The sequence below is a fragment of the Tamandua tetradactyla genome, chromosome 20 (genome assembly GCF_023851605.1).
Source record: "Tamandua tetradactyla isolate mTamTet1 chromosome 20, mTamTet1.pri, whole genome shotgun sequence".
Lineage (NCBI taxonomy): Eukaryota > Metazoa > Chordata > Mammalia > Pilosa > Myrmecophagidae > Tamandua > Tamandua tetradactyla.
In genome coordinates, this window is record NC_135346.1 from 23,337,921 (window position 1) to 23,359,094 (window position 21,174).

Genomic DNA, 21,174 nt, shown 5'->3' on the forward strand with positions numbered 1-21,174 from the left:
TGAGTAAGCAGAGGAGATAGAACACAGCCCAGTTGTGCCTGGTGACAGGCCAAGCCCCTCCCCACTGTGCCATACTGCTTAAGGAGAAACAGTAGCTTGGTATGTGTGGGTCTGCTCATTCCCCTTATAGGAGCTTAAAATTGGGGATACTTGGAAGGGTTACCCAGAGGCATATTTTTATGTTTACTGTCTGTTTATTCCCCAGTACCTCCAGAAGGCTTATGGTCTTCCTAACTTTTGTCTCCAGGAATTCTTGACTAAGTGAAAATTAGTTTTTAAGTTTGGACAGTATTAATGGAGCACTTGGGGCACAGAATAAATTCCCTCTTACCTTGTGTGTTAATTTGGCAAGTCTCTGTGAAATGAGTAGATTGTTCCAACCACATGGTCGAGTTCCAAAAATCCATTGCTCACAGATTATATGAGCTCACGGTTTCATCGTTCAGCAAGGTCATTTGTATACAGTTTCTTCTCAACAGACTAAAGAAAACTTCATTTGGTTCTCTTGAAATCATCTCTTCCAAACTAAGTAAGATTGGAATAACCAGCAGAGTTACGAATTCAGATTCTCATTAGAATTCTAACTTGAGCTTTCAGCACAGAGGCAGACTCTTAGCCTGACTAAAAGAAAGCCAGACGTTAAGCAGCCTTTAAACAATTTACATCATTCAAATTGCAGAGTGAAATGAACTCCAGTAAGTCATTGGGGAATGATTTCCTAGGCTCCTTGATGAAAATTTGTGATCTGTTCTGACTTAGTCTAATTCCCAAAGGTGCCCTTGCACCTTGAAAAAAATGTATAATAATAGTCATGATACTCCTGCGATTAACACTTTGACTTTTGCAGCATGCTCGCTTGCACAGTTGCATTACATCCTGAGAAAAGCCTTATCGGTAGAAGCCTGGGCCTGGCTCACAACAGAAAGCCCACCTTCAGTACTGGACAGGCGCTGTCCTCCATGGTGAAAATTTCCTTCTCCTCAAGTTGATTCTAGTATGTTCATATAGCTATTCATTTAGAGAAAGCAGCCAATGAGCAGAATGAAATTTTCTTTCATCTCTGTTTTCCCTGTCATGTTTAAACATTGTTTTGGAAGCAATTTTTCAAGTATCTGTGTAAATTCATGGTCTTTCCTCATGACTTACTCCTCTCCATTTCTTCAGCATTTACTATAGTATTTAGGAAAGAGTAAATACTCATGTTTGCTGACAGTTGAAATATATACACAAATACATTTTCTTCATTCCTATGGCAGTTGGGAGAGGCTGTTATTCCTTGTAAATCATTAGGTAAAGAGAGAGAATTTGGAGGCCAGAAGTCAAGTATGAAGGAGTTGGGGTTGCTGAAGGCCCTGTACTTGAGACCAGAAGCAGAAAGATGCTTGCAGGCACCTTTGTTTGTTGAAGGCCATACTTAATGGTTTTGGGGACACTGGCTTCTGGAGAGAAGATGGGCTGGGGAAGATGAGCTGCAGGAATACTGGTGGTGGGAGCAGGCATTAGAAACTGCAGCCCCTCCTGCTTACCAGTGGGTCTGGTCAAGACACCTCTTACGGTGAAATGATCATCATACTTCCTATATGGAGTTGAGCTATGGCTTATAGAAGTCATGTGTAACACTCAGCACAGTGTCTGGCAGGTGGAGACACTCATATCAGGGAGCTATTCTAAAATAACGGTGTTGATGGTTCCAGTTAGGTTGTTATCTAGGAGCAGCCATGGGTCAAAAAAGGAAAGGGGGAAGAAAACTTCTTAGAAGCTGCAATGTTTGAGTTCATCAACAGCTACAGCCTTTCTCTTCACTTTACGGAGACTCAAAAGTGACCCGAGACACATGTAGCACTGATAAACTTACTTTTCAAGAGCTCCAACTCCTCTGGAACCCTATTTGTTTGATTTCGCTTTAAGTCTCCGTCTCTCCTTACCTCCTTGCCCCAGTTGAGCTCAGCTATATAGTGAACAATTTATTTTGTTGAAAATATGATAATGCTGTTTTCAGACAGCTGTGTTTGGGAGCCAGACTGACTTAACCAGCTGGCTGGCATCATTGGAGCCCAAGGACCTGGCAGCCCATGGAGAGCAGCTGTTTTGGCTGAAATTCTTATAATTCTTATGACTTTGCTTTCTGTTTATCAGCTTTTCAGTTCTGCTGTTAAATACATACACAAAGGAGAGAGGGCCATGAGAAAGAGTCCAGTGTGTCCATAGGTGAAGGGAGCAGGGGGCCACTGCCACCCTCTCCTTTCTCATGGCGGCTGGGAAAGAGAATATCCAGAAGGAGGCTAGCTTCAACAAGGAAGAGATGATAACGAAAGGAGCAGTAAATATTGATATCTTAATACATTGGGCTGTTCTTCAGTTGTTCAGAATCACATTTGAAGATTTTTTAGTGAAGAGGGAAATCTTACAGTGCAATGTGAGACAAAATACATAAGGTACAAAACTGTTTGCAGGAAATAATATCAATTGTGAAACAACTGTTTTACCATTAAATGAGATAATTCATCCAAAGCACTTAACCCAGTACCTAACAAAGCAGATACTTAGTGAACAGTACCTGCTGGAATGCAGAACTCTCTGACAGTAGGGACTCTGTCTGTCTTGCTCACTGTTATATCCAGAGTACCTGGTATAAGTAGTTACCTAAAAGGTCTTTATTGATTGAATGAATGAATGGTGTTATTATTTTCTGCATTTAAAAAGGATCTTGAAAAAAATCGGTTACATCTATAATTGTGGCAACCTAATTAACCTCTGTGTGCCTCAGTCCTCACTGTAATGGTGAGGACAATATCAGCTGCACAAGATTAATGAAAAGTGAGCAAGCCACAGAACTAGGTAGAGTGGTGACTAGCACCCAGGGAGCCTCGCAAATGGTAACTGCTATCATCAGGGTGACCTCTATAGAGGTTATTAATTAATCATAGATGTTAAGATTAATTCTGCCATACTTTAAACTGTAGCAAAAAATATGAGTTAATCATGATTTTTGTTTACCATTTTTTTCATTTTTAGCATGGACTTTAAAATAATAATAATAATAATAATAATAATAATAATAGAAGCTTAAAAGGAAAAGGCTCAGGAGAAAACAAAATCCAAATGCTTACAGTTGGTTATCTCTGAATAGTGGAATTTGATACTTTCCTTGATCTTCTTGATATTTTTATGCATTTTCCAAATTGCCTGTAATGTATGTATATATTACTTTTATCATAAAGGAAAATGACACCTTTTCCCTCCTTTTAAACAAGAATTAAAAAAAAAAAACAACTTGGCATCAAAAATGTCACAGCTGCTGATCTAAAAAAGTTGCTCCCTCTGAGGATGATTGATGGGGGCTGGGAAATGGAGCCCTTGCTCTGAATTGGTAGGTTTCTTTCTGGAATGGTATTTTAATGCATGTTTCACAGTCTAAGAAAGTTGTGAAGCTGTTTGTCAGTAACTGGGAAATAGAACCAATGAAGAAAGGTAAAGGCATTTTGATAATTGGTTCTGGGCAAACATAGTCAAAAAACTTTAAGTACCATTAACAGCAAAGGCTTATATTTAACGCAGCTGCTTTCCATCCCTCCTGAAAAGAACCACAAAAAGGAAATCAGTGGTCAGAAATGGAAGTGGATGGCTACTCTGGGATCAGCTTCCAGAGGAGACTGTAGAAATGTTTAAAACAAAGTCCTGAGCAAATGCTGGTGGTCTTTTCAGACCACTTCTTGCCGATTCTAAGACACCTCCAAGCTTTTGGCTACATTTGTTCAGGTCCCTGCTTTCTGCCTAATTCACAAATGCCTGTGTGACCTCTTTGTGAAATTGTATTTACAGATATTTAACACCGTGCCTGACACGCCTCTCACTAATGCCCAGCTGCACCTGTCTCGGAAGAAGAGCAGTGACTCCAAGCCCCCGTCGTGCAGCGAGAGGCCCCTGACGCTCTTCCATGCTGTACAGTCAACAGAGAAACGTGAGTGCCCGCCGCTGGCCGCCAGCACTCCCCTCCTGGCTGCTCGGAGCGGACGCCTGTGGCCTCTCTGCATGCCGCTGGCCTTTTCTGTTCCTGAGGCCTGCATATCACTGTGCCCTCCCAGGTCCCATTGCCGAGTAACCCTGATGAGGCAGGAAGCCTATTGCTGAGAAGGAGGGGCAGGGGCTGGTGTGCAGGATTCCCTTTCCAGATCTCCCATGGGCAGATGAGCCTCTTTTCCTCCCGCTGCACAGTAAGCGCTCATCTCAGGCATGGCTTCTCCTGTCCTTCTTTTGTTAGTGTCTCCCGCAGAACCAGTTTTCTTTCCTTTTCTCAGCTTGTAATTAAACGCTTATTTATAAAAATCACATGCCCCATTAGACTGTGACTCTGAGAGGGCAGGGCTTGGTATCACTCACCCTTGTATTCCAGCTATCACAGTTCTTAGTGACTATTTGAAGCGTATTAATGAATTAATAAGAAAATAATATGCTCACAGTCACAAAGAGCAGAGTGGTAGCACCACAGTTATATCAGATATTTTTTTTCATCTTGGGATTTCTGAGTTGTTTGCAGTGATCAGGTATAGGGCCCCAGAATATATAGTCTTGTTTGAGCTTTTGCAATCAGAGAGTTGAGTAGTGAAGTGAGCCAGACCTAGGTTCTTATGCCAGGACAAGGCACCTACCTTCTATGAGCTTCATTTTACTCATCTTTAAAATAGGAATTATGGTGTCCACCTCATAGGGAGGTTGTGAGGATTAAATGAAATGATGCATGTAAACTTCCAGCAGGAGGCCTGAAACCTGACAAGGGCCAATAATGGAGAGCTGCTATATTTAATAGCTATGAATAGTTATTACTACTATGATTAGTTATGATTTAATTACATGCAAATACTAAGGCTTGTTCATTCACACAGTCTGCATTTACACATTTCCTGCCAGAGGTTGGAATGATAAAGATTGAAAAATAGGACCTTGCCTTATGAAGCTCAGAGTTAAGTAAGGCAAGTAGACAAGTGGATACATAATTGTCAGCCATGGTGAGCACTGCTTCCTTAGAGACGGGCACATTAAGAGAGAGAGGAAAGAATGTAATGGTTAAAATCACACACTCTGGAGCCGGGTTGCCTGGGTGTGAATTCTGACTCTGCGGCTCACCAGTTGTGTAGACTTGGGGCAAGTTCTTTTCCTCTGGGGCCTCAGTCTCCTTCTCTGTAAAGTAGCGATAACAACAGTTTCTACCTCAGAGGACTGCTGTGAGGTTTTAAGTGCTTAAAATGGTGCCTGGTGCAGAGTAGATGCTCAGTAAATGCTGGGTTGTCATTACTATTAATAATATTATTACTACTATTTATATCTGTGAGGGACAGTAAAGGTGCCAAGCAGGGCAGTGATTGGCCTTGCCTTGAAGAAGAGAGGCTCCATATCTGAATTCACTTCTTTCTCTTTCTGTGTTACAAAAAATATATATTTCTTGTCATCCCTCTATATTTCAAAAAGCAACGATCTTCCTCATTACAATGTTTGAGGGTGTATCTTCCCCACTCCCAGAACATTTCTGTGTTTAAAGAAACCCGTGTTCCCCAAAACATGGCTGCATCTTGGTGTGGTCAGCGTCGTTTGGGTTGCCTTTTTTTTTTTTTTTTTTTTTTTTTTGTAAGTAGAGCTACTATTATCTTCCTTGTAACTAAATCTGCTCGTGATTCATTTTCATTTTCTTAAGATGAATTCCTAGAAGAATTTCTAAGTCAAAGGATATGCTCAACTTTCGGGCTTTTGAGTCTATCTTGGAATTGGCTTCCCTTCTCACAATAGTCTGTTTTCCTCTGAGCTGTCTGGTTGTGTCATTCCCACCGCCATCTGCATGTGACCTGACTCCCTCTGCATGTACCAGGGAATACTTGGAACAAGACTGGTCTCACCCACATCTGCTGGACAAGGAATCGGGTTACAGAGTGATGTGCTTCTCAGGTTTCCAGCAGAGTCACAGCCACCCAATATTTTGTACTAAGCAGTGTACAATGCCACTAGGGACAGTCAGACTGTCAGTAAATACCTCTAAGCTTTAAATAGTGACAGGTTTCTGGTTAGATTGAAGTAGATGCAGCTTTGGAAGCAGGTCTTAAAGCATACTCTGGGGATATGTCAGAAAGAAGATGGACAGTAGGAGAAAATCAATTGGATCTTTGCTCAAGATTAATTTTATCACAGGAGGCAAAGGATGAAAGTTAAGGATGTGTGAAAGCAGACCTGCCTAAGCTTTAGAACAGTCTGCCCTGCAGACAGCAGACCGGATAGAAGATGGGAGACAGTGAAGCAGTATATTTTTTCTCTTAATTTTAGGAAATGCTCCATGGAAGCGAGCCTGGTCTGATATTTGTGAGATACTTAGCTTTCTCCCCTTTCTCAGAGGAGAAAAATTTTATTGAAGGATATTTGTTTTGCAACCACATTATGTTTCTGGGAAGCTAGAACAATATCCAAACTAGCATGAAAAGCACCATAGAAGGGGAGCATGTAAACTGTGAGGAAAACTCGGCCAGGAGCTGGAAGGTTCTCCCTGCAACTCGCCCCCTCCCAGGTAATCCAGCTTCCTGGCACAGTCAGGTGAGCAGGTGACCGTGCGCTATAAAGTTACCACACCACACACCTTACCCTTTCTTTTGCCTGGTTTGTGGATAAGCACGAGAATTTGCCTTGTCAAAACACTTTGCTGAATTTACTCTTTGGAATTAAGGTACAGGTTAAGATCCCGTGAGTAATTTGTAGGGAAAAAAACCTGTGTATTTCCATGTAATGATGTTTCCACCTTGAGGCCTGTTTACACCTAGCTTTCTATTTTCCGGACTTCAATCATTTATAGAAGTTGTCATTCACTATTTAAGCCACAACCACAGAACCCAACACTGCGGTTTGTTTAATATATTTCTTTCAATTGTTTTTAAAGCAACTTCCTTCTTTACAGGGCCTCATCTTAATCAGTAAAATCTGTGAAAACTTGAGTTTGAAGGCATTGCTGTATTATTTCTTAATACGTATTAAAATAGGTATGTAACCTTTAAGACAAAATATGTTCATCTGCGTTCCACTGTAGAATCATCTTATGTTCCACAGTTTGAGGCTCACAGACCTCATCATTAATTTTTTTACCAACTCGAATCCTTCCTCATAATTTAAATATGCAATTCAAGTTTTTCTTGTCCACTTGACTAGACTTGGGTTCAGAAATTGTCAACTTGTTGCTTATATCACAGTGGACATTCACCATTCATATCTGTCAAGTTCATGCTACCCATTTTGGGTTCGTTGAAATACCTGACCAAGTTTGGTGTAACCTTACCTCACTTTAGTTTTTGCCACAGAGCAAATACTCTGTTAGGCATTGGCAAGCATATGTCTACATACTTCTACATTCAGTGATATTTTTCAAAATCTCATTTCTTCTTATTTCTGTTAATTCCAGTCATGGCCTTTTTTCTCCTCACTGATGTGCTTCCAATTTAATATGTGCTCTCTATTCCATTGGCCAGCCCTCTCCTCAGTCCCTAGTTCAGATGCTTAAGGAGCCTGAAACTCCTGGAGGAGCACAGTTGAGTGCTTCCTGTTGTGCCTTTCCAGTTGTTTATTGTTAGTACACAATTTTCTCCCTTCTGTTTTCTGCCTCTCTGCAGTGCCCCTGCTCTGTGTGGGAGTGGGGCACATGCTTTTCCCCTGGCGGTGAGTCCACACCAGTACTTTTGACCTCAGTTTGTCATTTGCTTCTCTCTTCCCAGAGAGAATTGAGCAGATTTGGTCTTCTGTCTTTGCACCAGCACTTCAACCTCATGGCATTATCTGGCATATTAGTTGATGCTCATAGAGGTGTGTCTTATTTGCCAGAAGGAATTTTTCCTTCTGTGTAAGTAGACCAGTTGTTTGCCCAGGTGCCAGCATAAAATTCTTTTCCTTTAATGTGTGGGTATTAGTCGGATCTCCTGAGGTAGGTTTTTCTTCTTCCATATAGATAAAGCTAACTTTACAATGAAAGTGTTCTCTTCCTCAAATGAAGAATTAGATGGTTTCTCAGGTGGTCTGCTGGGCAGGGATTTAGGTCAGTGACAAGGCAGGATGGGGTTCCTCATTGTACAGTGTGGGTGGAAGTAGGGATAGGAATGAAATGGGAGGAGACTCTGAGATTAAAATTTCATGAAAAAAGATGAAAGAAATTATGGAAAGATTCAGGATTTGGAAAGTGTCATAGCAACAAATGCAAATCATTTGTAAACCTCTGCATATTTAATGAAGAGGGGACTTGATATCAAAGTTATGTATGGCTGGTTAAGGAACATTTTCCGAAAGGGGAGATTTTGAGAAAGATACAAAAAGGAATGAGGGTCACAAGGCAGAAGGGTTTTCTGTGGTGCTTGACAGAGGGAGCATAGAAGAAGAGTCTTTCTGTAAATAGCAGAAGATAGCTTTTTCTGTAGAACTGAGGAGAGGATTTTGGAAAGATGTTTCCAACTTGGGAACTATAAAAAAAATTTTTTTATGTATGTCTAATATGTATGTTACATCACCTATTAAGTAGTTTCTCATACATGGCACTGTGCACAGCAACATATTGTTTAATCGTCATGATTATATGACATGGGTACGATACCTATTTTACAGTTAGTAGAAAATTAAATTATGTGAAATATTTTGTATATATTTTAACCTAGTCTGTCTCATCTCAAAGCCTGTACTGTTATCCAGTCATAATCCTACTTTCTAGTTTCAACATTCCAGATAGTTCTAGAGAAGATGTGGTTCTGTTAGGGTAGCTTGTCTAATCTAACCTGCAAATCCAGTCTTATTTCCGAGGGAAAATGTCTCCAATTTCACTTATAAACCAGTCCTAGAGTGTAAACTCTCATTAAGCTTGACATCTGCTTATAAAGAAAGAGCCTTGGGGCTGGTATAGAAGGAGATGTGGATGTATTTGATAAAGAACCTCAAGGTCATACCAAAGTTGAACCTCATTCAAGATCAACAATAAAAGTAAAAATGATTCTAGCTAACATTTTTGAGCTTTCAACTAAAGTGCCAAGCAGTCTTCTAAGCCCATTATTATCTCATTCAATCTCACAGTTGATAATAATTTGGGGTAGGTTCTCATTATTAACATTTCACAGACAAGTAAACTGAAACCAAAGGGGTTAAAGAGTCATGCAACTAAAAATGGCAAAGGAACTATTTGTACCCAGGTGATCTCCCTTCCCCAGGCCAGGTTGTCTCCAAAAAGGAACCTTTTTTGGTTCTTGAGCCACAAAAGTGAAAACCTTACTAGACTGAGTTTCAGAAACAATAAAAAACAACTGTCTTGACCTCCAGAACTATCTTGGGGGCAGTTGAACCATACTGAATGGCTTCCTCAATATGCACACTGGAAGGCTACAGCCACGTGACAGCTTCCTCTCCAAATCCTGCACTGACTATGCAGAGACCAGTATGTGTTTGATGTTGGCTCTGATATGCCAGGTTAAGCAATCACTCTCATTTATCTCCGAACAGATGGAACAGGGATTTTCAATCATGCTACAAGTTTTTAAATGATAGCAAAGGAGATTACTGCTTAATCTCCAAGTTTCCACACAGATACATCATACGACAGAAAGTTGATAGGTATTTCTAGGTGAAAGGTACTAACACACAAACTATACTTTCTCTGGACAGCTGTCAGATAGAGCCAGAAAGATTGGAGGGAACCAACAAGGTCTTGTATCTTTTAAATTTCTTCCAAATGGCTACGAGGTGACATTTATTCTGTGTTTTGTCCCAAGTTTTTAGTAGTTATATGAAATGCTGAAATGCATTTCTTGGAACAGTAGTTCTTAGACTCAAGCATCAGAATCATCTAAGGAGCTTGTTAAAAATACAGACGCCTGGTCTCCACCCTGGGACATTCTGAATCATGATGCCAGTACTATCTAGAGTGAGAGAGGCACTAGAGGACAGTCAAGGTCTCTTGGCTTCTGTCATTACCAGAGGATCTCTTTGATTCTCTGTCAGGTTCTGGACAGCCTAGTTTGGAAGTTGAAAGTGTGGACTCAGCAGCCAGACTGCAATATTTAAAAGCCATCCCTATCACCTACTGGCTCTGAGATCGGGAGTGAGTTACTTTTCTTTGTTCTACCTCCATTTTCTCATCTGTAAAGTCGGTCACTAATAACACCTTCCTTGAAGGGCAATTATTGTGATTAAATGAGCCAATTCATGTCAAGTGCTTAACACTGGACCTAGAACAGAGTAAGCATCTAGTAAATGTTAGCTACAATTACGATGTTTATCATCAGGCCGCAGTTTTACCTTACAATTGACTAAGAAAATGTTCTGGAGTCTGCACATTCCAAAGGAAAGGCCCACGTGTGTGGGTAAGGCACAGTCACCTGGCCCCAGAGAGCCTCTTTGATGCTTGAGTGCAAGTACATCAGCAGGCTGCCATAAGTTATTCAGTGATGATGGGGGTGAGGAGGGAAATGGATTCTTGGGCTTTGTTTTATATGGCTCATGTTAACGAGCTGTTGGGATTATAGGTCTGATTAATTCTTTTAGTTCAGTTCATTCATCCTAGACCTTCTCCCAGACAGACCCATTGAGAGGTTGAGAATTCAGCTTATGTACTTCTCATGTGTGTCTTCCTTCTTGGAAAATAACTAGGAATTCATACCGTTCAAAGACTTATGTAATGCATTTCTCCAAGCAGTCAAAGCTGTAGCATGTGCTTTTTCTCAGGTTGCCTCTGCAGATCCTGGGCGCTCTGGACACACCTGTTTGCTTTGGCAAACAGCATGTTTATCCACATGGATCCCTGTTGTCACATGGGTTACAGAAGGTGTAATGTGGCTCTCGGCTTCATTGTGTGTGGTTACCATATCTGACTGAAAACTGCATAGTTGATTTGGCCATTAAAAAATAATACTGTAGAAAGCTAATGGCAGGAAAAAAGTTCAAGATCACTAAATGAAAAAAAAAAGCATATTAAAGGCCCATGTCTATGGCATTCCCACTAAGTGAGCAGAGCAGCATCTGAACATTAGGTGTGATATAATCCCACTTATGTTAAAAGAAAAAAGTATACATGTTTCTGTACATGGGAAGATGACTGGAAGAATACATATCAAAACGTACTGCTAGAGGGTGCATCAAATACTATATTTGTGTGCAATTGCATATGCTTTCCTGTATTTGTAAATTGGATAAGAATGCATATTTATTTTGTATTAACTTATTTTTAAGTTATTAAAAACAAAACTCCCTAGTTATACTTGTTATTTACTATCTCAACCCATTTTGGAAAGGGTCATGGTATAAAGTAATTAAATACATAGTTTTCTTATTGCTAACAAGCAATCAAGTCAGCAGTCTGTGTGTGAACCCCGTCAGATATGGTGAATCGTAGGTTGAAGAGAGAGCGTCTCTACTCAAATGTAAGTTCTCAGATAGAAAATAAGGCTGTGTGGTGAGTAATGGAGTATCGTTTTAACTCTTAGTCATTCTGCTCCATATTCTGCCACTAACTAGAGTCTCATTCTTACCTTGTGGTTTTGAAATGGTATTGTTTCCAGGTCTAACTCGTCTGTTGTGTAGCTGTGTCTCCTTCCTGGGCATCAGTTGACTCCTAGGCCAGCCACAATAACTTCCCCATTTTTCTGTAAAATCTGGTTTTATTTGCATTCTCTCCCTTTGCGAAAAATAGGATTACTGTGAGTGCCAGGGAAGTGAATAAGTCAGTCAGTCTGCCCATGACCAAATTCAGTGCTTGTTTTACTGAAGAAAAGCAGCCAAAATTTTAATGTTATGTACTATAGACTATGATCAAAACAACCAATTGACCAAATTTTTCACTTATCAACTTACTGTCTAGTCTGTCATCATGTAAGCACATTGCCCGAACAGCTTTTCAAGATTATTTTTATCCTGGGGCCTGAGACTGGGTCAGCATGAAGTAAGACCACCTCAGATTTTAGTGTGGTTTGGCACGCCACTATCATCAGGAACAGAAACTAGAGGGAAAAACATTTGCCTCTGAAGATCCAATTCCAAACTTCTCATCATGTACTTGGGTGTTTCCCAGAGATGGTAAGCTCAGAAATTGCTGTGCACTCATCATTTTTATTGCAAAATTTATTAAGCTGCCATGCTATTATCATCCCATCTTGTCAAGATGATGTATTACAGACTTCATTGCAAAACTTTAACAAGGAGAAGAAAATACACCTTTCTCCTCACCATAGCACAGGAAAGCCTCTGGGTATTTTGCTCTAGACTTCCTACTTTTTATGTAAAGCCCTGTGTCTGTGCAAAACTTCCATGTGTCTGGTAACTCATTTTTCTTCATGTTTGATAGTGTCTATAGAGAGAGTTCTCTCCTTTTGGCTCTGTGGGGTATTCTGAGGTGTTGTTAAAGAAAGGTCCTCTTCCCTCTTCTTTTGACATCTAATCCTAGACATCATGGAAAGATGAGAGGTTAACCTGTATTCTGACAGATTTCCATGCATGGTGGGAAGCCTCCCCCATGTGACATTGAAGATCTTTGTTTCATATTTACCCTTCAGCTCTGTGTATTTGGTGGCTCAGACGTGTGCAGGCCTGCCAAGACATGTGAATTTGGCTTGGCTCTGCATGTGCTTTCCTGGCCTTTACTATGGATTCCACAATAAACAGAGATGCTGCCTCCCCTACGTGATGATGAAGTAGGCATTAGAGTGATCCGGAGTCACTTTGTAAATACGGAAAGTGAAGTAGCTTAGCTCCCAGATTTCCATGGCAACCCCCAGAACAAGTACAATATCGCCAAAATTATTCTGTGGCTTTCTTTTTTTAGTTGCAGTGATTTGGTTGCATACTCATGTTTTTCCACTCCTGATTTGTACAAAAAACAAAGACTCTGCCCGCTGTGACGAGTACTTTGGTTTCAAGGACATTACTGATCCCTGCCTGAAGTACCGAAAAATTCAGTCATACAAAAACACCTCTTTCCCTTATAACAGAATAAATTTTGCTTGCTTATTGCTCCCTCATATTCATTATTCAGCCTATAACCATTCACGGAGATTTATTGAGTACAATGTGTGCACTAGGCATGTGGACGTGCGAGCTGACACCGACCTCACAGGCACGCTCGTGGGTCCATGTGGCCAGACCGCAGACTCATATCCGCCTGGCGGGGGGCCGTTCACACCCTTGGGGACCCAGCCACTGCCAGTCTGCCACTCCTCGTAGAACGCATATCCATGAGTACCCAATGCTTTTCCAGGCCACGTTCACAGCTGTTCAGGGAGCTATTTTATTTTAACATTTCCTTGTTTCTGGGCTCTTGTTTTCTGTGACTAATATGAAGAGAGATTCTTGTTGACAAACATGTTTGAGGAAGGCAAACACTCACTGAATTCAAGGAGTTCAAGAATACTCCTGAGCTGTAGACATTCTCTCTTTCTTTGTCATTTAATGGTTCTTTCTCTATGATCTTGTTGATTTGACTCAACTAGTTGTTGCTTTCTTTTTAAATCTACTAGTCAGTAATATTTTTTCTTCAGCAACCTAATTTCCATCAGTCCTTCATATCCTTCCAGATGAAGGTATGAGAGCTGGTTTGAATCATCAGTGGCTCAGAGAAATCCAGCTCTGTTATTTAAGTGATAGTTAAGTTTTAAAAAAAAGAATCTTCTACCTGCCTGTTCTCAATATGCTCTTTTCCTCAGGTCAATATGCTCTTTTCCTCAGGAGCTAGTACCCATTTGCCCACCTGGCCAAAGTTCTCCTATTCTGAGTGACATTACTGAGTCATTTTGTTTTTATTTCTTAATGCATTCCAGATGTTTTGGAGTCTGTCTCAGGATAGTTTGCCATAATCCTTAACCATTTGATTTTCTGTTGATTTTACTCTCTACCTCTTCTTTAGAATAACCTTTACTTCCCTGCTACTCACCTTCTGTAAGGATTGTTGGCATTTCAGCAGCAACTTAGATCTCACAGAACTTAGAAGTTCTCAGTCTCATTGTTTGAAGTCTTGTCTGAATTCTCAGGCAAATAAAACTGTAGAAGTCTGGTAGTCACAGAGTGCCAGGTTTGCCAGATTTATAGATTTCCTTATATGTCCCATCAAGGGAGACCAGTAAAGAATCTGCCTCTTAGGATGTGAATTTGGCTATCTTGGTTGCGGAAGTTTGAAATCTTATGGTAAGTGATTTGTTTTCTTCTTAGGGAAAGAACGCCTTTCTCTGATCTTTTGTTTTTGTTGTTGTGTGGTTTGGGTTTTTTTATTTTTTTGTGATTTGTGCCATATGTGAAAGGTCTAAGAGAAATATCAAAGTAGAATCTCAAAAATAATTTATTTCTTTAAAAAGGTATTCTGATGGCCTCTAGTAAATGAAATTTAAAAAAAAAAAGCTAAAACTAGAAATCTTGAAGCTCAGTTTGGGTGTATCCACCTGTTTTATTCTTTTGAAAAATAAAAATAAAATAAGGATCAACCCTCATTTCCCACTCTTATTCTCTTTCTCTAGTAGGTTTATTTCAGACAAATAGCACATTCCATATGCTACAGCTTTTCTTGTTATCGCATGAAGAGACCAAGTCCATAATTCTGTAATAGTAGTTATGTTCTTAAAAACTTCTACCTAAATCCAATTTTTAAAATCATACCTTTTTATACACATCAAGATTCTGATAAGGTATTTTGTAAAGCATTATGTAATGTTTTGTAAGTTGTGATTTCAAAGTTTTTTCTCTTAAATGTCTAATTTTAGGTTACTCATAGTCTACTGAGGAAGGAAGACATTTAAGCAAATAACTATGTGCATGTCGATAAATACTATAGCATACAGCTAGGGAAAATACCAAAGAATCAGTACAGGGTTCTGCTGTCTGGGGACCATGTTTGGTGCTCAGCAGACTCAATAAGTATTCATTGAATAAATGAAAATAGAGGAAGTTTTTATAAATTTACATACTCCCATTTTTCTAATTCATAGTCAGGCAGAAAAAAAGTCTTTATTTTAGGGAAAAAGTAGTTTTTTTAAGTTTGTAGAATCATTGCTATCTCATGGATAAGTAAATATAAATACAAGAGAAATATAAACTGTAATTTGCTTCTCTAATTCCTCAAAATTCAGGGAATTTCATCATGAAACCTGGCCCTTCTGATTTCTCAATCTAGAGTATAATGAAACTTCATCCCTTCTTCCATATGAAACTGAAAATATCTCCAATTGAAACTCAAAGGAGTGCCGTCTTTGCTCTCCTTTATATATATTCTTGCAGTCTTTCAGGAATCTTGACTATTTTGTGTAAAGGAAAATTTTACATATACTGATTCATGCTGATAAATGGTGTATCCATTCTCTCTATCATCTTCTAATTATGTAATTTTTAAGTTGTCTTTCTTCCTTATAGCAAGTTCTGTAAGGAACTTATAGGCTCCATTAGCCCTTCTACCTTTTGGCTTAATGTAACTCTTTTAGTTTCTCTTTCTTTGTTGTTGTTTCTGTTTGAAACTTAAACTTTTAAAATATGACTGGTTTTAAATCTCAGGAAATAATCTACTTCTTCAAAATCTACTTAGAACTCAGGAGTCTCCAGGTAGCCTCATGGGTTTTTAACTCTTCCGTGGGACTTTATCCAGGACATTAAGAATTTGTCAAGATATTAAGGGGTATTGATGTGTGTATATTTAATGTAAAGATTATGTAACATCATTTCATAAACATATTTTATTTTTGTGGACATGACTAGTATAAGAGGAAGGGTATTTTTATCATGACATCATCCCTTTTATTGCCTAAGGAGACCCAAGTTCTAATGTTGACCTCTAAATTACGATGTCAATGAGCACAGTCTGTCCTCTTAGGGATATACTACACTTCTGATTCATTCAGAAAGGTCCACTGAGGATTAACCAAATGCCCTGTGTGATGCGTGTGGAAGTTGCTATTTCATGATAAGTGAATTGATTACCTGAAATGACAGTCAATTTCAGTATGGTATATCTGTGATGCGTGTGGAATGACAGTGGCATTCCAGGCCTGTAATACATGCTGCAGCAGTGGTGCCTGTGCCACAGAACCAAAATCCTCTTAAAAAAAAAAAAAAAAAGATGTTTTTTTCAAAGCATGGTTCCAAGTTTTTAAACATAGGAAGAAACAGAAAGTTCTTTCTTTTGAGTCGTGTCCTGGCGTTTACAAAACACATTCCTACACATGATCCTACTTGATCCTCATGACAGTTCTGCAAGCTGTGCAAGACAGTTCTCATTCTCCCCACTTTATGGATGAGTTAACCAAGAATCAGACATTGGGTGAAAATCGCCAGAGGCCATACAGTCAGTGGTGTAGTCTTGAAGAGAACTCAGGTTTCCTCTTTCCTGGCTTGTTCTCCATGTATTAATATAACTTGTTTGGACCAGGGATCAAATTTTTATATGCAGCCTAGTCTGTAGCCAACTACAGATCTGTTTATCAAAGAGCTAACTACAAGTTGAATATTCAGGACAAGGATTTAGAGGCAGCACAGAAGAGTTTATCTGGGAAGGGATTAGGAATTTGGACTGGCTAGTCATAAGGAAGTTAATTAGGTGTATTCTGTAGCACGGTGCTATAGAATTGGAGGTAAGTCATAGCTTGGGCAGCTAGGGCAGTATTGGAGGTGAGGATTTTAAAATAAGAGGTGAGGGTCACAGGACCCTAGGGAATCTGGTTGAATGCGTGCGTCTGCATATGCCGCACTGTCTTTACCATCTGCCAGTCAAAAGAAAACACAATTTATGGTGCAGTGGTAGAGCCACTCATAGGGAAAAGGCTAGCTTGTATTAAAGGGGAGGTATGTCCTGTCCAAATGAGGAAGGGTTTTTTTCTGTAAAATTTCAAAAGCCATCTATTCCCCTTTGACTCTTCCTCTCCCACTTTAATTCTTATCCTTTCCTATGTATTTTCCTTAGCTCTCTTGGGACCAGTGGTTCCAATCCAATCTCATTGCTTATAAATTTTTGTATATACAGGAACCGACTGTCTCTATGGAATAATATTAACATGGCATTTTTTTCCACAGAGGAACAAAGGAACAGCATCATCAATTCCAGTCTAGAATCTGTTGTCTCGTCAAATGAAAAAAGCATCCTTAATTCCAGTAACAATCTACAGCCCAACATGAATTCCAGTGACCCAGATCTTGATGCGGTCAAACCCACCCGGCCCAACTCACTGTAAGTATGATGCCCAGTTGCCCACCACCTTGGGCCCTTGGTCAGTGATTCTGCCTAGAATTTGTTCTCTAGCCCTGCCTGGATTTGAGCTGTTGTCCGGTGAACATGATTGAAACCTTCTCCCCAAACTTGGAGCTTGGCTAATTTGTTGTGAGTTTTTTTGAGTGCCATCATCTGATTTTTGAAAGGTATCATTATTCCTAACATATTGCTTCTTGGCCTTGGTGATCTTTGATTTACCATCCTGCTGAGATGGTATTGTTGATGGCTATTGACTGTGCTGGCTGCTGCGCATGAAATGCAATTTCTTTTAGTTTTATAAACATGCAAGGACTGAAATAACTCAGTAGGTCAGTAGCCAAGTCTGTTTCACTCATTCGTGGTGTTTCAGTTTCCGTTATCCCTTTGTTGGAAACGCTCAGTGATGCCTCTGTGTCCACTTCCAGGAAGAACAGCCCCCAGGAGCCCTTTGTGTGTTCACCTTCTCAAACTTTAGCAAGATTGTGGTCTCAATTCAGAGACTACTAAAGAATGAAACTCTTATTCTTTCATTCTTGAACATGGAGCACCCAGAGCTGAGATGGCTGGTTGGCGAACCCTCCATGGAAACTAGATCTGCTCTGCTAGAGCCAGAAAGTTTTCCCTTGTCGTTCATCCCACATTGCTTAGCAGGCTTCTTCAGACCACTCCATAAATCTTTTCAGCTAGAGCCTTTGCAGAAAAATGTGAGGCCGTGACCAGAACAGCTGGATTCTCAGGCTACAGTTGTATAAGACACAGGAAAAAGAGTTGGCTTTGCCTTTCTCTAGCTAAAATAGTTTGTGGTTCTGCCACAGATTGCCTTCAGGGTAATTGTTTCACTTGGTGAGACCCCATGGTAAGGGTGAGGCATCAGTGGGTCAGCAACCCTTTCCTGACCCTCTCTGGCCATGGTCGCATAGCACCCTGTCATTCTGTCTCTCTAAGGTTTATAAAGATCAGTAAAATGAGTCTAATAATTTTTGCTACAGGAGAGACTAAGGGATTTTTCATGTTAGGGAGGAAAAAATGTCTCTAAAATGTACCTAAGAGGTACTTGTAATCAAAATGCAACCACAACGTAGGGTGAAATCTTAGACTGAAAAACATCAGGTCTCTTTTAAGTTGTTCCCAGCTTTAAAGCCTACTTTGTCCTTCAGAAAGTTTAATTACTTGTCTGTTATTTAATGTATAATGTGTTTGTTCACCATGAGGTCAAGAGCTCACAATAATTTAACTTGTTCAGCTTCTGGGCAGTGAGTCTCATTCTCCACGGCTGGACTTGCATGTAGAACCTTGCTGAAGTGCTGTGTAGCTTTCTCAAGTACTCCTATTTATACATACTTTCCAAGACTTGAAAGAGGTCCTATTTTCCGTTTTTTTTGTTTAAACCTCTGTACCTGGTAGTTACTAAAATTGCTTGTTGCATAGTGTGAGCAAGGTTGAGTTTCTAGCCCAGGTTGTTTATCACCCCCTGATTTTAGCCAGCCAAAACTAAGTAGTAGTCTTTAATCTTCGTTTTCAGCAGCTAGTATCTGTGAGCCCCTGAGTCACCACTGCATACAGTATGTACAAAGAGGTTATTTAAGCAGCTCGCTGGAAAAGGGAGATATGTCTTTTGACACAAGTCCTGAAAGAGGGAGCTTAGGGTTTAGTTTTAGGATGCCTAGATGTGATTTTTCATCAAATACTGGGGATTGTGTTTCATACTTCACACTGTCCCAGGTACCATTTCCTGCTTGGCACAGATTTTGATGGCCCTCCTAGGGGAGGAAAGGTGATCAAGGAGTAATTCCACTTGTTTGCCTTTGGAGAAGGATTGAAGGTGGGAATGTGAGTGTATTTCCAACAAGAGTGCTTTCCTTCCTGAGTGCGTCTCTGACTTGATACTTGCTAGTTTTGAGGTCAAGGAAAGCTGTTCTTATGTGACAGCAGTACCCATGCCAGTACTGATATTAGGGTTTGCCACCACCTTGTATGAGGGCCGTGTAAAGCCCCCATAAGCTCTGCAACAGGTTCACAGGTCATTTCTCAAACCCAAGGCCTGAGATGTTCCTGAATTCATGCCTCCCCGGATGCTTCTGCCTATGGTTTGCCTGGTCAGTATAGACAACACTGTTAGGTAACACTGGCAAACAGATGACAGAGTCATTTCCCTAAGAACCTGTGCCATGGTGATGTGGTTTAGTCACAACCAACTGAGACAGTCAAGGTCTCAACCTCAGTGCTGGACCCCTTCATTGTCTCCATGGTTGTTCAGTTTGAGGTATGCAGAGATATTGAATGGGAACATTTAAGGATGCAGATGAAAACAAGATCAGGGCATTGCTTTGATAATCATTTGGCTTGGCTATCAATTAGGCATGAGGTTAACCTGTCACTGGGAAACTGTCTTTTCTCCTTTATATTTCATTGTTTTCATAATGGCTAGAACAATCATCATGACCATGTTGAAATCATAGTGGAAAAAAAGAACATATTATTTGCTCTTCATCCTTTTTGGTGCCTCAGATAGTAGATTTTTCTATATTCTTGGTAAACTTTCCTGCTTCTTCAAGGAGATCATGTTACTCTTGTTTACATGGTCTTACTGTACAAAATCAGGTATCAGAATTAGAGATGCTGCCATTCCACCAGGGCCAAGGCAAGACACTGGATTTAAATCTTTGGCAGGTCCTCAGCTACACATCCTGAAGTAGCCATCTCTTCTGCAGATAGGAGATTAGTTGATAAACTAGTACCAAAGTCCAGTTAGTCAGAAATTGTCAGCAAGTGCTACTGGCCTATTTTGTGTCCATACCTGTACTATGCTACCTGGGGACAAGCCAGAGAAAGAGGATCCTTGTTCTTCCCAAAAGTTTGACTGGCTCCAGAAGAAAGGTAGTGGCACTTGGAAGTACTAAATGGGATTTATAGTTTATATGTATTTTTTAGAGTTCAATAACTATTAACTGAGTATCTGTTGAGTACAAGCACCAGGTCAATGTATTGGCAAAGGTGGGCATTAGGTAGGTTTTATGTAGATAGATGAAGAACATTTTAGGTTGGGAGGATGAGGGAGGCAGTGATGATCCAGAATGATTAAATATAGTGTACAGACAGGTGTGTTCTGGGAGGGGTGTGGGAGTAGGAGTTTCAGTCCATCACCTGACCACTACCACCCAAAAAAATGACCAACATTTAAAAAATCAGAAGACTTTACTTAAAAACACAGATTTCTAGCTTCCCTTGAAATGTGAGTTTAGCTCTGCTAAAACCATGTTATTTGATAACAGATGATGCTCTCCTGTGTCTGTCATCTCACACTGACCTTCCTCATTCTTTTATATCACCTGCTTGTAGGACTGTGGTAGATTAAAGATGGCCACAGAATCTTTTCACCTCCTCCCATGAGGAGGTAACCCTTGAATCTGGGCTGGCTGACTTGCTTTGGCCAGTGGAATGCAGTAGAAATGACATTGTGTGACTTCCAGGTGCAGACCTCAAGATCTTGTAGCTTCCTTTCTCATCCTCTTGGAACCCAGCTGCCATGTAAAGAAGCCCAGTCTGGCCTCCTTGAAGATGAAAGACTGGAGAAACATACTCAGCTGTCCTAAGCCAAGCCCAACTCCAGGCTGGCCAATCGGTTGAATGGTCATGTGAGTGGCAAGACCAACTGAAAAACTGCCCTATCAACCCAGATTCATGATATATAATCTGTTGTGGTCATTTTAAACCACCAAGTTTGGAATGGCTTATTATGCACCCATGTGAACAGGAATAAGGTCTATGAGTTTGTGACTCCTGAGACGGGGACTTGGGATGGGGCTGGGGTAGAAAGGTATGGAAGATTCTCACTGTAAAGTAGTGCAACATAGAGACTTAACCTCTCAACTTTCAGAATCTTCTTTGAAAGAAAATGACTCATAATTGAAATTCTAAGAAATAAAGAAACAAAACAAAACTCAGAGCTAATGGCTAATGGCTATAAA

General features: G+C 40.2%; 1 protein-coding gene across 5 annotated transcripts in view; it reads left to right on the forward strand.

Annotated features, from left to right (window-relative positions):
- Positions 1-21,174, forward strand: part of ARHGAP26 (Rho GTPase activating protein 26) — a 466,078-nt gene that overhangs the window by 363,418 nt on the left and 81,486 nt on the right. For all 5 annotated transcript variants that reach the window (XM_077137292.1, XM_077137293.1, XM_077137295.1 and 2 more), the window contains exons 19-20: positions 3,823-3,961; positions 17,032-17,185. In XM_077137292.1, coding sequence (XP_076993407.1) covers positions 3,823-3,961; positions 17,032-17,185 — 293 coding nt within the window. The remainder of the gene's footprint in view (positions 1-3,822; positions 3,962-17,031; positions 17,186-21,174) is intronic.